The sequence below is a fragment of the Bombus huntii genome, chromosome 11 (genome assembly GCF_024542735.1).
Source record: "Bombus huntii isolate Logan2020A chromosome 11, iyBomHunt1.1, whole genome shotgun sequence".
NCBI classification, from domain to species: domain Eukaryota; kingdom Metazoa; phylum Arthropoda; class Insecta; order Hymenoptera; family Apidae; genus Bombus; species Bombus huntii.
Genome location: NC_066248.1, coordinates 11,710,712 through 11,728,656, shown reverse-complemented (window position 1 = coordinate 11,728,656; position 17,945 = coordinate 11,710,712). Strand labels below are relative to the sequence as shown.

Below are 17,945 nucleotides of genomic sequence, written 5' to 3'. Positions count from 1 at the left end.
GCTTGAAGTCCTAAAGTCTTGTGGTGATCTTTGATGATTACCTTTGCTTTGAACTCATGTTCGAGTTTCCAGGAATGATAGTCTATCTGTTCTCACGATCTTGGATTCATAGAGTTTAATGTCTTAAGATCTTCAGCTGTAATTATTCTTACGATCATCTAATTTAACTTCTTTAAATACTCTTCATGTTTTTACAATATGAAATTAGTTCTCATATTCCACATGATATGATGTATACATAAATTTCCTACCTATTGAAAATTAGAAAGGCTTCTATGAATAAATTAATGTGCTGAATATATTATCATATTTCCATTGTACCTGTTTGATATTATGCTAAGTATAACATACTTAATATAACTAATATAGTAATATAATATATATTATTATATTATTATAATATATGTAATATAATATATACATTATATATATATATATATATATATATATATATATACACACATAACGTGGAATGTGCAATATATTTAAATTTCTAAATTCCACAAAATGTAATATACAAAACTGTTTAACATATTCTTGTGTTATGTATAATCACAGAAAGTGAGAAACAATTTTAAACAGATAATGTAATATCATTGAATATAAAACATGTTAGACAAGGTGGAGTTCGTGTATGGTAAGCGTGAGACGTTCCAAAATTTGACTATAATTTAGCTCACAAATTGGCAACGAGAAGGGTTTCAGGAAGTTCTCGATGGACGAATAACGGAAAATCCCGGGCTTTGTGATTTAACTGATTTGGAATGGTAAATTATATGTGGCATATTAACCATCGTGATATCAGGATTCCAGACAGAATTCAACGAATAAATTGGCATCGTTAGAAGTTCAGGACAGGCTTGGCTCGTCACATTAACATAGCTGAAAATCCAAGACGGTGTTTGAAGAATGGTTTGGCAATAACCGAGCACGACTATACTCTTCATCGCGAATTCTCGGTGTTCTTGCGTAGCTGACGCTTTGCATTCTTCTCATTCACCGTTCCTCGTGCTCGTCCCTTCCTTTTCTTCTTCCTATCCTGGCCTTTACCATCGTGTTTCTATCGTGTCCTTTTCACCAGCCTGTTGGACTCTAATTCGTTTCATCTTCTCATCTTTCTTCATCAACGTCTTGTCTCTATCTCTTCCTCCCTTTTCCCGCTACTTTTGCGTGTCTGTCTTCAAAATTCGTTCGGGGTTACCCAGACATGACGTAGATGCCCGCTATTCTGGTCATCGTGTGACGTCGTCCTCAGGGTATTCAGAAATAAACTCGAGTGGCAAGGTGCTACTCGTCGTGTGGCCTCTTTCTCTCGTCTACCTCTTTTAACCTCCATTTGTCACTGTCTTCCCTTTTGGTCCGCGATGATTCGCGCCCAATTTCGACGATTATTGTGTCACGGACAGCATCAAAGCAGAAAATTAGTAGACCAATTTAAATTCGCCCCACATTGTTAGTAATACGATGAATAAACGGGCGGACAAGTTCTTTGCTCGCTCGGTCTCTCGTCTAAAGTCACTGTTCCCGTCGTTAAAACGATTAATAAGCACCTACATAGTTGGCAGACGATGGCGTAACCTTGCGCTAGATTTTCTGGAAAGCAACGTTACCATGAATACCTTTGGGTCATTGTTTTTCGATTAGGGACGGATGTACTCAAAAGTTGTTACGATAATTTATAATTGAAGATTAAGCGGAACATTTAGTATTGTTTAAAAGTCTAAAAGTACGCATCTTGATACAACGATATCTTTTGTAACATTGTTAACAAGTTAACTTGCCCGATGCAAGCAAGTTGCTCGACGTGTTCTCTCTAAATGCTCATTCAAGGTGCAAGTGCAACGAGAATAGCTTGTACTAGGTTTACCAGGTCCAAGAATGACGTCGTTTATTGCGCTATATTTTTGTGGGATTTACGATCTTCATAGGCATACTTAACGATTTTCTTTATTATCTTGAGCTTTACAATCTTGCGCGATATCGAACGTTGTAGCGCGATGTTCAGCGCAATTGAAGCATAAAATATTTTCAAAACATAAATTATTAAAATATTACTACCAGAAACTTTTCAAACCGGCTTTACATCGTTCGTGCGAGCAAATTATATTTCCAATCGTCGAGTATTCGCTAGGATGCTCGATAATTCATCGAAAAATATACACACAATCGTGTATTCCAGATTGATTCACCGACAGTTCGAGTAGTTCGAACTTGCGTTTATTTATTCCGTTGTCTGGCGCCGAGAGAGCGCCAGTGCGGTTACCAGATTTAATTATACCTACGTGATTCGAGGTATCGTTCTTCTTCATTCTCCTTGCCGCGTTGAATTTGAAAATTACAGGAGTTGCGCGACGTTCTCTAAGAAAATCTACCGTTCTTCTTTCTTTTCGATTACTTAGAAAGTAGTTTACTAGACGAGCCGGCAAAAGTGCTGGACAGAGTCCCAGGGCAATCCAAACAGCCGGAAGTTACATTCGTTTGTCAACCAGTCGGACACGGTGCAAACGAGCGACTCGTGGCGCTCGTTCGCTGGCAACAAAAATTTAATTAGAGGGACACGACTTTACAGCCGTGGGCGGCCTTTCTTTCGCCGGATAATGAAGTAACGCTGCCAGCTAGACACTTGTGGTTAGCGTCTAAGGGCTGGAATGGAGGGCAAAAAATTCAGCCAAGTTATACCTAACGATATTTCTCTATTTTTCCTTCTATACTAAGCGAACGACTGATTAGTTTTCCTGCCTCTATCGATCTGTTTCTTAATTCTTCTTCTTCTTTCTCGTTTTCTCTTCGCTTCATCCTCCTTCTCTTATTCTTTGATCTCCTACCGTGGTCGGGCCTTTCGTTTCCTGCGACCCTGTCCTCCCCCTTTTTTCGATTTCCTCGACTCTGGCCTTGGCGTAAATACATTTCCGCATGGAAAGCGGCACTTTCAAACTTCGCGACCCTTTTCCAAAGCATTTATCTTTTATCCTTGTAAATGCGGTTGTTCGCCTCGATTTCGCTTGTCTCTGTTCGCCTCACGTCATCTCGCCGTCTCAGAAGAATAGAGATTTACCACTTCTCTACACCGAGGCACATAGGGGGTTAACGTAGCTCCGGTTAGGGTAATGGAACTATTTTCAACAACGATGGCTCTTACCGCACTATCTTCGGCATACCTTGCGTTTCCTTTGGGTTTCGTACAGGTTTAGATGTAGTTTTAAACCTAAGATCGTCGTTGCACACTCCTCAACGAGAGAAGTTTCATCGAGACGTATTTGTGCTGTGTTATGATATACGATTTCGTTTCTATTACTAAATTTGCGCTCGATATATCTGATTTTATTTAGTCATTAAATATTTGGTTTTAATCACCACTAAATCGTATTTTAGATTGGATTTTTCAAAAGAAAAGCGAGGGCAAACTTCGTATCGATTATCATATCTTACGCTTTCGAGCAGGCCTAAATTTTTCATATTAGATAAGAACAGGTTGGAAATGGAAATTCTGCGTACACGAAGTCAAGGAAATCCGAATTTGAAAGTTCGATCAAGATATTTAAAATTTATTTGCGATCCGCTATAGACTGTCTTCGAACAATTTGATGACGAATTATCCTGTTTCTCGTATCATCGGGCATAGAAAACTCATTATTTCCCTCAGATATATAATTTCAGTTTTCGAGGTAAACGCGGTTTACGCAGGTCGACGAACAAACAAGTCTTGAAATTCGTTCTGATTAAAATTTCTTTCTTCTAACTAGTAAAGCATCCGCAGCCAAGTGAATACGTTTCGTACGAGAAGCTTCATTTTCCTTCTTTTTCGTCTTTTTTTTTTCAAACCGTTCGTCGTCGTCGTCTTTTACGGTCGGCTCTTACATTTTCCAAGCCAAGTAACCGTTTTATAATAGGTAGAGCCAAGTAATTAGGTACGTACATGTCCATCGAACGTGGACATAATCGACTTTCTTCTTTGCCTCGAAGCAGCACTTTCGAGCTGATTTTACCAGCGGCGAATGTTTCCATCCTCTTTATTACAGCGACGAATTTTTGTCGTCAAAGCTGGCAAAGCTTTTCCCTCGTTCACGGAGCTTCCCTGTTTCGCGTCTTCGCATCGGCGAGTTTAATATCGCTCCGGGGTTAACGGGCTGGGTACGAAAATATTTCTTTCCAAAGGCATGGATGCGTTTCACGAAAACGCGCATTTAGGCTTCCGTTTCGTCCCGTTTCTCGGATCGAGGAACGCAAACGTTTAATTGTTGAATCACTCACGACGCTCTACTTTTCCGATTATTTTATGCAGAAATGTACCTCTACAGAACCATGGATATTTGACTGTGTGCGTTGAGCCGTTGTCTAAGTGGAGAAACCGTGCGTTTGTGACGATTCGCGATAATACGATCGATATTTATTGTTATTCGCTGTAAAAGGGGAAAAAACGATATCGCCGCGTTAAAATACAGCCGTTTATCGAGCATTCGTCCAACACAGCGAATAAATTTCGAAGTTTTCGAAGTTTTCTTCGATTTCAGTGCAGTAGGCGGTTGACCCGGGGCAGTTCCCTGTTCGTTTTTGTACGTGATCTTTGTGCAAATGTTGGAGCACAGAGGTTCGGTAAACGTTGGAATAATTTCTGAATTCGTAAGGGTAAAGTTCGCAAAAGTTTCTCCTTTGGCGTTTTTCATTTGACATGCTACACGCGTCTTGTGCAAATTCCGAACGAGACGCGAATATTTTCGTCGGTGGTTCTTTGTTGTAAAAAATAGTTCTCATCTAATACTCCTGTGCTTTCTACGTTCTAAATAATCGCGTGAAAAAGATGTTAGATACTTTGAGAAAGTGTTCGCGTAATCGTGGCTATGTAGCAATTAAACGTTCGAACAACCAATGTGTATGTAAAATGGCTATTGTACACTGGTCCGTCATAACGAGCAGATATAGTAGGCAGATTACTTTTTGCAAATCTTACTGCGGTATTTCGACGCCGTTATTCTCATTGCTCGGTTCTATCTTCCATTCTTGAGGAAATTGTAAAACCAGATCTAATTACTCTGTCCTCCGTTGTACAGGTAACATCGAAGATAAATTTCTACCGAATCGTCCTGAAGTGACGATATAGGTCAAGGATGAATTCAACGTAATAAAATATTTCGTGTCTCTTTCATATTGTTAAAATCACCCGTGGATTGCGAAATTCTCGTTTGTTCATAAAAGTCCTCGAAATTTACTCCGCTATCTTTTTATTAGAATTTTCATGTATCGATAGATGGAATCGCGAATTGATTTCGATTTCGATTTTACATCCTCGAACGAGGGAAAAGAAAAGAAATACGATCGAGGATGAAACGGGGCAGCTGGTCGTGATGTCTTTCTTGGTTTCCAGCCGGCCATTCGTAGAACAATCGGCAGGAGAGATCTCATTACCTCTCGCCCGGATATAACGTCGTTCTGCTTTGACGCCATCGTTCGATGGGTTCACTTCTTGCAACCTCATAAACGATGAAAATAGGTCAGGGATAAAGTTATTCGAACGTTGTAAGAGGATTGTTGCTTCCTTTGTGTTGTCGCCGATATCTCACTCTTAATTACTTATGTCCCGAAATTCCAGCTTAATTTCCTTTGACTTCCTACTGAAGTTGACTCCACTAATGACTGGAGAGTATTTCAATATTTCTAAAGTCACGAGATATCGGAGACTAATTGATGAGAATCATTGGTATTTGGTTGCAAGAATATTAAATTGTCGATGGGAATTTTAATGATCTTCGTAGAAAAGTTTTTAAACAAATTAAGGAAAGATATTTGATTAAGAGATTTCTTCCTGTTACATGAGTTCCTGTAGTAGCGTCCCTTTTTATACATTCAAGATATGCGATTAGGATCTTAGGACTTTGAGTTGCGATCGATTTTCACGTTGGTGGATCCGTGCTAGTTTTCGGCTAGAACTATAATCTAAAGATCAGGATATGGAAAGTGGGACAGCAGAACGGGATGTGTACACGGTTACACGACGCTGGGAGGTAATAAAACCACTAATTGTTCGAGGAGAAACTTCGCGTTATATTCGAGCACAAACTACTGAAACAGCTGCGGTGATGCGCCTAATCGAGTGTGTGAAACGTCGTAGCAAATTTTATCAAGTTACTTTGGCAATACGTAATTCTGAAATCCCCGAATTTATATTCGATCGATATCTTTATCAAGAAAAGAGAAGAAAAGAAAAAAGAAAACAATATGTTAAAAAATAACGTAATATTTTCTTCATTTTGTGTTACAGGTGAGTGTGACCAGTTTGTGGGATGCAACAACGTCGAAATCATCAAAAATTTTGCACCACGTACTGCACGAAAACATGCAGGTAGGAAATGCATAAAAATCACTTATTACGGAAACTCGAAACAAACACGAGTTTGGCGGGAACTGTATAATGATGAGAACTGGAATACGGTTACCTACAAAGCAACTTTGTAACTGCAGTACGTTTTAGGTCATGAACACATTTTTTTAAAGTGTTCTTACACGAATCCTATATACTTACTTATACGTATTATATATTATACTTATACGTATAATACGTATAGCGTGTAATTCGTATTTCGAAAATATTCACTTGCATATTCATATTTATATTTGCGTTAGAAATCATGCAAACATTAGCTCGAGAAAGTAGTAAAATTTAAGAAAAGTATTTTTTGGAAGGGGTTGCGTTGTTTACCCGTTGGCTGAGCTTTTTACGAGTGAAGAAAATCTGGGTGGTAATGTTGGTAACTGGTCAAGCCGCATTGTGCTCTCCATTGCGGTAGGTGCACACATGTACGAATCTCCTTGTACGTGTTCCATGCAAGTCGAGTTTTCTGTATATATGTATACCGAGAACAACGATTGGAACGATAGCACCGTATGAGAAATAGCGCTATTAAATTTGACTGCAGTCACATCGTGCGGCTTTACGCTTCCTTCTGCGGCATATGCAACAAATCAGAAATCTGTTGTATTATTGTTTTATTTAATATATACACGTCGAGTTCAATATTATATCCCCAGAGAAGAAAAAATTGATCGAGTATCACACATCGTTAACATTTTTCTGGGATGGTTACCTCCACCTTAGTAATTCTTTATTTTTATTATCTTCTTAGACGGTAAAAATTCAGTGATATAATTATACCGATATAGATTCTTGGAAATATACAAAATACTTCATTTAATATTTATTGCAATTACTTTTTCCCAGAATGCGTCAAATATTTCCTCATGAATTTTCTCGCACGTCATAAGCAACGTTCTTAAATTAGAAAAATGAAAATGAGGAAGGGAGTTCCTTGTTAGTGCTTCCTCGCAAGTTACGCTCGAATTCAAACATAGGAACGTTGCACCAGTCGAAGAAAATAAGATGCATAGCCTTGATCTCAAGGAAACGGCAATGGGAAAAGCCTCCCTTTTAATAAGAGGAAACGACACGGAAGAAGATCGTAAAAAGGAAGTTAGTAAACGTAACAAGCATTTCCAATTCACTTTTCGATATGCATCAGTTTCCTGCAATTGCGATAACAATCGGTGTCAAAGATCTGGTTTTGCTATCTTCGCAAAACGATATGTCATTGGAAGAACGATGATTTGCCAAGTCAGCAGAGGTCCTCGCCTTTACTCGTCCATAGAATCGATAAATTTTACTCCTACTTTTCTTCCTTCATATTCTCGTCTCTTCTATCTATTTTCTTTTGGAACCATTTGTCTCAGAAAATGATTTAGAAGATACTTGAATTTAAAGTGTTCTTAATGCTTATCGATTTTGCTGTGCAAGATGTAATTCAAGCACGAAGAAAATTTAATCAGGATTAAGAATCACATCGAAGTTTTTGATATTGTTTAGACGAATGTTCAATGAGAAATACGGTACAACTAAAGTTAATTTGCAATATGATCCTTTAGATGGAAATTTCATTTAGTCCAGAGTCTTGTATCTTCGATTTGACGCAGTTTATTTGCAGGAAATAGGGTGAGAGATATAGCAATTGCAGGGTGCACTAGCACGTTAAGTTAAATACACGTGTGTAGACGCGAAATGCTTGTAGCGAGACGCGATTGGTGTTCCCTTGATGTACGGTACCCGTCTTTATGAATATTTATTTCTCCCCTCTCTTATGAATGTCGTAAACAAGAGACGGTTTTCTTCTTTCAAGGAAAATTTCTCCATTTTCAAGATTTTACACGCGCTGAAATAAGAATATTTTCTACAACTTTTACGTCAAATGAACAATTCAATTTAATCGTTAATGCTTTTTACCAGAGTTAACAAAAAAAACGACGGTATATAAGAAATTCTAAAAGTTCCAAACCGGGCCAACTAACACAACGAAATAGTTTCGAAATAGAAGAATTCCAATAATTTTGCCAAAGATTATTCCTTTTAACTTGGCCAATTTTCGTGCTAAGTCAAATTGAATCGACGTTTCGTTGATTCGTATAATTTATATTCGCATTGTACGTGTTCGAACACTCGCGGTTGTGAACGGATTGACGGAGGGAAGGAGTTACAGGCCAGACAGATAGATTACAAAGTGAACTGTATGATTTTACTGGATGCTTGACTATTAAAGGACTGTCCCTTTTAGATATGATACAATATCAATGATATGAACAATGTCAATTGTTATGTCGTGTCTAACGGTCAGACCACGATCCTTGAATTTCGTAAGACAGAGATGAACCGTACTCGACGAAAGACTGTTTGAATCTGACTCGTCGTGTCCGGCGGTCATCATCTTTTTATATTTTACGTGGAGGAAATCCGCACGGACGCCAGGCCGCTTCTGGGGAAAGCGGCGTGGTGGTGTCGGACTCCAACCGACTAAAACCTCCACGATAACCTTCCCGGCTGCGATCGAGAGAGGCCCGGGAACCGCTGTGGGCGTCGCAACGGGGCCTCCCCAGCGCACCTAATACCACCGCTGATGGAGAGGTGTGTGTTGACCATTGTCACACCGCGCCTCGTCGCCGGAGCCGCCAGGCAGCCCAGTTCCCCTACCGGACTCTGCTTGGCAGCCCCGAGGCGCTGAGCCGCCAAACGCCCAAGCCTGAACCCCATGGGGGGGGGGGGGGCGGCGGGCCCAGCGCGCTTCGCCAACGCCACACGGAGTCCCAGGCGATCACCCATCCAAGTACTATCCGTGCCCGGCGCTGCTTAACTTTCGTGATCTGACGGGAACGAGTGCACTCAGTGCGGCCAGGGCATGGCGGTCATCATCTAGGTGTGTCGTAAGGCGGGGGAACAACTCTACTCTTGATGATTGTTCCTTGGTGCCTCTATCCTTCGTACGTGGCGGACAGATCACGACCTTTGGTTTGCGTCAGATGGAAGACAACAGCTATTGACGACTGAATCTTTGCACCTGCCCCGCAGTTGTTCGCTCAAGATTGCGGTGAAGGATAAAAGCAAAATGTTTGCTTCTATTACTTGTGGTTTGTGGCACTGTTGGCCTTTCAAGAGTTTTTCAGGCCTAGACCCTTTGAGGGCCCACTCAGCAGTGTCATAAATCCTTTTTTCTATAATTTTCTATCATTTTTAATAAAAAAACATCGAATATGACAAATTTGCTATCTGATGCATAAAAAAGGATTCGTAACTGATTTCATTAATTATTCAACTTTTATTTGGTCGACTGAAGGGGCTAAATTTCTTCTACAATTCCAGGCTTTTGTAAGTACACGTTTCAGTTTCTCGAAAGTCTAAACGTGATTCCCGTTGAAGTTGCGAAGATCTAAAACTCGATATTCTACGATTGTGCTTACACAGTTCTGAACAAAAATATTTGCTCAATGCTGCGTGAACACGATATAGTGGAATTTTTTACCAAATTCGAAAGCGGCAATGATGATAAACATGTTTTTAAACACGCGGATAGTGGAGGGTAGCACTGGCAAGCGCGACAAAGCGAAGAATACGAGGAGCGGGAAAGATCTTTCGTGTGAAGCTTTATTTTAGAAGCTGAATTTAAGAGCTTTAACTTCCCTACGTACTTGCAGTCGCGAGTTTGTAACGAACTTGTAACGCGTATAAGTCAGCGACTTTATTACAATGCCGTGACTGCAGCGATGCGATCTTACCGTAGTTAAATAACCAGCCTAGCTAGTGCTTTCCTTAGGCGAATACTACATCCGATCTGGTAATCAGAAATTATTGTCGTTACCCGTTATCGTTCTACGTTTCTAAGAAAATTGCTGCACAATTAAGTGAGCTTTGCGTATCGTTTAAGCATCTTGTTATCTTAACACAGGATTCTGGCAATGAAACAGAAGACCTGATGGTACACGAAGTAATTTTGCGGGCTGGTTAATTTCGCGTGCGCCAGGACCGCGGAATTAATTTCGGATGTCTCTCACCTGTCGTGTCACAGTGTTCCTGTAGGTGATCCTTTTGCTTTGTACTGAAGCGTCCAATGACAATACACCTATTTAGTTACGCCGCAGTACGGGACTCTGTTCGTTTCTAGTTCGTAGCCAAAGGAGACATTGCGATACCGACTACGGGTTCACAGTTCATTGGTGTGGGCACACCTAGTCTCTTCGTTTACCATAATTTACGAGCATCGGTGTTGCAGCAATTATACGTACGTTAATTTCGTTCGTGTCCTCTTGTATGGCTATTTCGTGGATTAGATTAATAGTTTAGAGCATTACGAATAATTTAATTCCGATAATAATTAATAATAATAAAATAATAATTATTAAAATAATAATCTGGCAAATACACGCGAGATCATTTCCTAAATATTTCTTTAGAATCATCACAGAGATTGCTGACGGAAAGTTGTTATATATATGCTCATCGCTTTGGATCGAAACGTATATTCGAAGGATATATGTATTTCTTCCACAAGGAAGGAAAGGAACGGAAGAAATGGAAAGGAAAGGAGATCATTACTAGTACCTACCATCGCTCTTGCTTCTACTAAGATTCATGTAGGATTCGATGTAGGATTTTGATTTCATATTTTCTTGCTACCAAACTTTAAATCGATGTTGCATAGCTCAGTGAGACTTATCAAACATAAATAAGCTGTAGCACGTGTGAGATTTTTTACAAATTTTTGCTTCGGTTGAATCTACTTTATAGAATATTTTCGCCGTTTCACGTTCCAAAAATGTCAAAATGATTTTTAATCTTGATCCTCTTTTAAGGAAGATGCGATTTTATTTTGCTCGAATGTGCCGTAATGTGAGGCTATAGATCAAAATTAATTAACTTCATATAAGAGAATTCGATGAGCAATCGCATATCAATCGCGTCAGCGAAACATCGCACCGCATTGATAATAAGGTTCCGCAATTAGCGTTATTTTCATACGTTTGAGGTTTAATTATGGGTATCTCACCAGGTTAATACCGAGCCGTTTCCTGATACATATTTAATTCAACGTTGAGCGCGGTGAACATCCCGCACCTGCACTTCCACTGCATTGCTGTATCGCTGCAGCTTTCTGTACAAATTACTCTCCGCGAGGATGTAAATGGTACCGACGTATTACGCGTAAATCATAAGCGTTGCCACTAAACTTGGTAAATAGTGTCCTATTCATTTATATTATAGTCAGGATGCGACACCGTTGCTCCTTGGTCGTATGAGAAAACCACGCAAATAAAACATGAAAGTGCGAACTCTTAAAGTCGAATATTTCAACACGCAATGAGTATGGATCTCGTAACCTTAACCTGTGCATATAGTTCTACAAGGTGTTAAATATTTTTAAATTTCTTTTAAATATCACAGTCAAAATCCTATGCATATTCCGTAAAATAAAATTGCTTATAAAAAAGAAAAATAAGCCAAATGACATTTTTGTACAAACTTTTTTCATCGTTTAATGTATAGAATCAACTTTATAAATATTTCCCACATATTTTGCGAACCCTGCGTATGCAGACTATTTTATGCACATTTTGCTTAGTCACCACAACTGAATGGTATACTTAATCCCAGTAATGTTGTTTTCAATTAACAGGTAAGGATAAACGGTCGCGCGACCAGAAAAATACTCGTTGCTCGCACTGCGCAAAAATAAGCGTTCTAAATGCGCTTACAGCAGTGGTCATCCGTTGCCAAACAAATTGTAGAAGGGTTAGAGGGTGGTGACTATAACAAAGGGCAGGACGGGCTGGAGAATATCGTTCTAAAGTGCCATGGATGCAATTTGCTAGCCACGAGGCACCCGCGCGCTATTTACTTCGAAACAATTTAGGTTCTGGCCATTGTGGCGCAGTTCGTATACGTCACTGTCAGACCAAAGCTATGTTGAATCCCGCTATCTACGGTCTTGGGAAATTTTTGCTCGTCCTAGTTTTTTCTCGCGTCATCTTCGCGAACTTTTTCCGTAAGGCTGGACTTCCGCCCATCATAAAACTTTTCTTTGTACTTTTATTGTATTTATTGCTTAGGATTTCTTCATATCCTTGAATTACGTTGATATCTCCAAAGCAATTTTCAATCGTCCTTGCAAATTTTTGAGTGATTTCAGTGTCTTGTGCGACTCGAATGAGACACGGCCTTGAATACTTTTAAACGTATAAAACTTTGCTTTAAGTTTTTAAGACACGTTTGATATGATTCTGAAATAACTTCTAAAAAATTTATTTTCGTAACTCCAAATTTCTCTTGGGATCCTTTCAATTGATCCTTATTATTTTTCGTTTTTTCTTCTTGTTTTTTATTCACTCACTCGTATCTGTTATATTCTTATGGTTTACTTTGTCTGACTGACTTCTGTGATTTATCATACTTGGTCGTTTACTCACATAATCGAAAATCAATCTTGAAATGGTCATTTCGTTGGCTGGAGGTGCAACTTCCTCTAATATTCCTTAGACGGATTGTGAGTGATAAGGTTGCGTGATTTCCCCCGATAGACTAGTCTGTGCTTTACAATCTCATCGTTTTTATTTCTAACTTACGGCCGGGATGCAAGCTGATTTATATATGAGAGAAAGGAGAGCGGCTCGGCAAGATGTCCGACTGTCTAAGCATGCAACCAACGACTGGCAGAAAATCAATTTCGTCTTACGGAGCCTTTAAATATCGTTTCGTTTCTCCCGTTATTTCTGCGTGGATCCTAGAGATTTTCGCTGCTCTAGAGATCTTTCAGTGGAAATAAGATCGTCGAAGTGGAACAACGACCGCGCAACGCTTTAAAAGAAGAAAAATAAAAAAGTTGTTCCAGGAATATACATTGATATCCTGAAAAATATTTTCCATGTCTATAAATCAATGTTTCGAAAGTATTTATTTTCGAACCGAAAATATCGGTTTTTCATTTTATTCTCTCTCTCTTTTTTTTTGTTTTTCACTAAATAACGTTTACGGAGATTCGAACAGGGTACATATTGAATTTCACATACACTGTTTTTTCACTATACCGTGGGACCTCATTAAATTGCATTCACCCTGGTGGATAGGTAAATTGACAGGGCAATATTTATCAAGTTACGCTGTATTATTCTCTATTTCGACGACACCGTATTGATCGCGGTACTAATAGTATCACACGATTCGAATAAATAACGGTTTCGAAATCGGTGATTTTCCCAACCTATTGTATTACAATTCTATGATCGAGAAAACTTCATTACAAATATATTCACGTTCGATACTCGATCGAAGTTATGGGAATAGCGTAAAAGATAATTGTTATTGATACACATAGGTGATAAAGTAGGTAATTTTTTACTAATTGTTCTGACCATTGAATTCGAAAAGTGTGGTCCTTATCCGACCCGTATATATCATTGTGAAATCAAATGTATCGACCGAGTTTCTGTTGTTTGTTCGCAAACCAGGAAGAAGAGATACCGGAAAAAAGAACGGTTGGTATTGATCAGAATTCTGGATATTATAAATCAAACGATAAAGCGCGTATTCACGTGATTTCATGGTGCCAATAATGACGACGTTTGATGAAACATTCGACGTGTGACGTATGGTTTTATAACATTGATTTTCCTCGAACACGCGATTATAATCTTGACGGCAAACGATTAAGATTTGTTCCCGTTAAAGGGACGAAGAATGTAATAAATAAATGGAATTCTCCGTAATTCGAATCGAGCGTGTAAATTTTTCGTAGAAATTTAAACGTGTATCGCGGCGTTAAACTATTTCATTTACACAGATTAAACATTATTGCTATAAAAAGAGAAACATTCTGATATTCACATTTTGCGCTTTCTTTTTGTATTGCATTGTTCATCAGGAATACAGCACAGCGTTTATCTAGACGCTCAAGTATTCAGATCCAGGTACGCTGATAAACCTTTCCGACGATTACGCTTCTCATTCGGCGATGCCTGAAATCTATGCTAATTCGCGGGGATAAAATATTTGCTTTGGCCTGCGCGTGTACCGAGTCCACTTCGGAACTCGTGGCTGTACAATACCACCGGTTGATTTATGCCGCGCGCCTGACTCAGTAGGGACAAATTCTACGCTCGCCATCGTGTGTTACAGTTGTGTTCGGTGAAATTTTATGGATTACGCTGCCCTGTAACTACCTGTCCGATCGCGAAGGTAAGATCGATGCGTTACACCATCTCGTAAACTTCCAGATCTGAATAAAAAATTGGTGATACGGACATACCCGTGTGTGGCCGGTTTTTCTTCAAAACATATTTCATAGCATGGCGTATTACACGGCAAAAATATTCATCTTGTCTATGTATAACTTAACAACGTCGCATTTAATATAAATAGCTATAAAAAATAATTATACGTAATATTTAGGAGGATTAAAGAAATATTAAATTTAATAGATATTAATGTTGAGGTTTTGAATGGAAAATGGTCTCTGGTAAGTTTCTTGAACGTCCATGCAAAACGTCTATGGAGAATGTCTATGAAGTTGAGAAGATTCTGCAAGCTCTGCTTCCGACTTTGCTGCATTTACTTGGTGGTTTGGGCTGCCCTTCGACCCCTTCCCGTCTGCTCTGTTAGCCGTATAGATCGCTGTATTCATTATTCTGGCGCTAAATCGTTTGTGAATAATGGCCTCCATGAATCTTTTCTCGGTCCGTGGCTGCAGCGAGAAACTCGTGTGCCACGTAAGTCCTCTCGCACTTAAGAAGCACCTAAATAACATAGACGATGAAGATTTCTTTCCACACCAAAAGATTACGATATTCTTTATGAAACCAAAATTAAACGTAACTCGGAAGTATTTATTTTTTCAATTGTAAGCTTATTGAATCACAAGGAATAAAATTACGCGCGATTCATCATAAAATTGCGTAACTTTTAATTTTGCATAACTTTACGGAAATATTATATTTCTATGCTTTTACCCTACTTGTATGTATCGTGGTATTTGATGTATCTCTCAAACATTCTATCGGTATCGTTTATTCCGTTTATATCCCTGAGTCGATGTCGACGGTATAAACGCAGATAACCGAGAAACGCCAAGCAATCGCTTTGTCGTCGAGAATAGAACGGGTGAGTTTTGATCCGGTAGGAGATATAATCGTGGATGCTCGGCGGAAGTCACGTGATTATGTCTGCGGAGAATCGAAAGTTTCTTTTTTTGGAACGCCCCTGGCATATGCGTGAAACTGACGCGAATAGTCAGCCTCCATTGTTGCCGAGGTTCTTTGTAACGGATACAAAAGGCATCCGGATAAAGTACTCGATACACTTGGTTCGCTCGATCCAAAATCAAGAGGGAAAACTAAGAATTGTAGCGGGCAATCGTTTCTCCGTTGAATTAATTGTCTTCGAGTAATCCCTTGGTCAGTCGATAGGGAGACACTTCCCAAGAGATATTCGATTCTTCGCTTCAGATGTTTTCAATGCGTTTGTCCTGTCTTGCAACAGACACAGTATAGAAATAAGATATACTCGATAGTAGCGTTCGAAGCGTTTGAAGTGGTTTGCAACGATGGAAACATTTTTAGTAAAGATAAAACAATCGAAGATTTTTATTTTGTGAAAAAATATTGCTTTCGTTAAGGTAGCAGCAGAAATATGTTAACAAATTTATAGGAAACATAAAGAGAAAAGGAAGAGACACGAAGCCGTATATTGAATATAGAATATCGAGAGAAATTCCAGGTCTATGAATATGTTCGTCGCGAAGAATGAAAATAAGTAAAGTACTAGGTGGAATGATTTTTCCCCGTTCCCCGCCTTGTGTACCTTTTTCTGATACAATTTTATGCAAGTGGAGGTAGAGATAAGCGCGAAAAACAGAATAACGTTCTCCTCCGTAACGGTGCGACAGAAAAAACGAAGAAAAAAGAACAACAGGATTGAATCTGTAAATTGTAGTATAATTCAAATGAATTCTCGTTTATAGCGAAAGATTATTTTATGATGCTACAAATATGCACTAAGAACGTCTTTAATATAAATGCAACAGCATATTCATAATGTTTTATTCTAAATATAAAATGGAATTAATATCGTGAGTGACACGAGTAACACCCTGTGACGAATACCAACCTACGATATGGTTCCAGATCCATGTAAAATAACGATAAAACGTACAATAACATTTTGACGCTATATCTGAGATTTACTAGCTTTCCAATCTGGCAAATTCTTTGGTTATAAATTTAAAAGAAATACGGTTCAACTATATCCCGTGGATACGCGTCGGAAGCCTTCTGTCTAAGGCTAGCGTTGCTGATCTCTTAAGCCCTCAAGGCTGTAACACGTTCGCCAATCTCTGGACTGTTTTCTTTCGTTACTTCTTCGCTGCATTACCCAAGTATATGTTGGAGAAAATAGCTGAATACGTCCGTAAATAAAAGACTTAATTCTTCGATTACGATCGGAAGAATCCGAGCGTTGAACTTTATGACCGTAGAGCCTGTCTTGGACCATGTGGAAATCTTCGAAACTCGAACTCGAAGTTTCTGGGGCCGTGGGACCAGCCACGAATCACTCTGGAATCTTGACATCCCTAACTTCAACGCCCTGGTTGGTCCGTCGATCTTGTGGCTGTTCGAAGTGTCTTCCAAGGCTTCGGGTTAGTTGTAGCTGGTCTCATGACATTGAGACTCGTTCTGTTAGTTCCACAACTTTATGGATCACAACTGAGGATTCACACTTGTTGATGTTTCTTTTTGTTTTATAGGTTCCACATTGTTTGTGTTGTATATAATCACATTTAGTTTGTTTGTACGCGCTTAATGAACGTCATTGCTCAATTATCGCGTTATCTTGATTAGGAACCGCCGGTATTGAATTTAAAAAAAATAGAAGTTTTTTGTATCTCTCATATTGTTTGAAAGCATCGTCTAGCGAGTTATATATATACACATATTACTGTTGGCACGTTCTGTTTATTTAAGAATATCTGATCTAAAATTTACAATGATTTTTGTTCAAGTGTCGTAAGTTCTTTATCATTTCTAATCTCATCGTAGAATTTAAAAGAAGATTATTCTCTAAATTTCTTATGTCGAATGTATAGCGACAAATTTAACCTTTCACACAGCCAATGATTTTCTTTTTATTCGGGATATTTCCCACTTGCCAAAAGTTGGTGGCACGCCAGGAAGATGGAAATTACGTGCTTGCGACATTCGTTATACACTGCGATTGGCTGGGATAAAGAATGAGGCGACCCAGACTTCTTTCATTCCAGCTTCCTTCCCGACTCGTTCTCTTCCTTCCAGTTTTCTCCGTTTAATCCATGCGCGACAAGAACCGCGTGCATGCCAGCAGAACTATGAAAAAAATGGCAATGCGGATGAATAGCGCGTTCTCATACGTCGAATCCGGCATCTTGCGGTTTGCTTCCCTTCGTTGCACAGTCAACGTTTGGCACTGAATCCCCGCCGTTCGCCACACGTAAATATTTTATGCCTTCGAACAATCCTCGATTAACCGTATCGCGTGAGATTTTCGACGCGTTGGCAACCGTCAAAACTAGTTGCAATGACGAATTTAGCGTGGAATTTGATGTAACGTAAAAGTT

General features: G+C 39.2%; 1 protein-coding gene and 1 pseudogene across 9 annotated transcripts in view; one reads left to right on the top strand and one right to left on the bottom strand.

The window, feature by feature from the left end:
• Positions 1–17,945, top strand: part of LOC126871101 (disks large 1 tumor suppressor protein) — a 529,262-nt gene that overhangs the window by 11,788 nt on the left and 499,529 nt on the right. For 5 of the 9 annotated variants that reach the window (XM_050629531.1, XM_050629528.1, XM_050629526.1 and 2 more), the window contains exon 2: positions 6,257–6,337. The exons of the other annotated variants lie outside the window; for them this stretch is intronic. In XM_050629531.1, the coding sequence (XP_050485488.1) occupies positions 6,257–6,337 (81 nt within the window). The remainder of the gene's footprint in view (positions 1–6,256; positions 6,338–17,945) is intronic. 9 annotated transcript variants of the gene reach the window in all.
• Positions 9,100–9,218, bottom strand: LOC126871504 (5S ribosomal RNA; annotated as a pseudogene).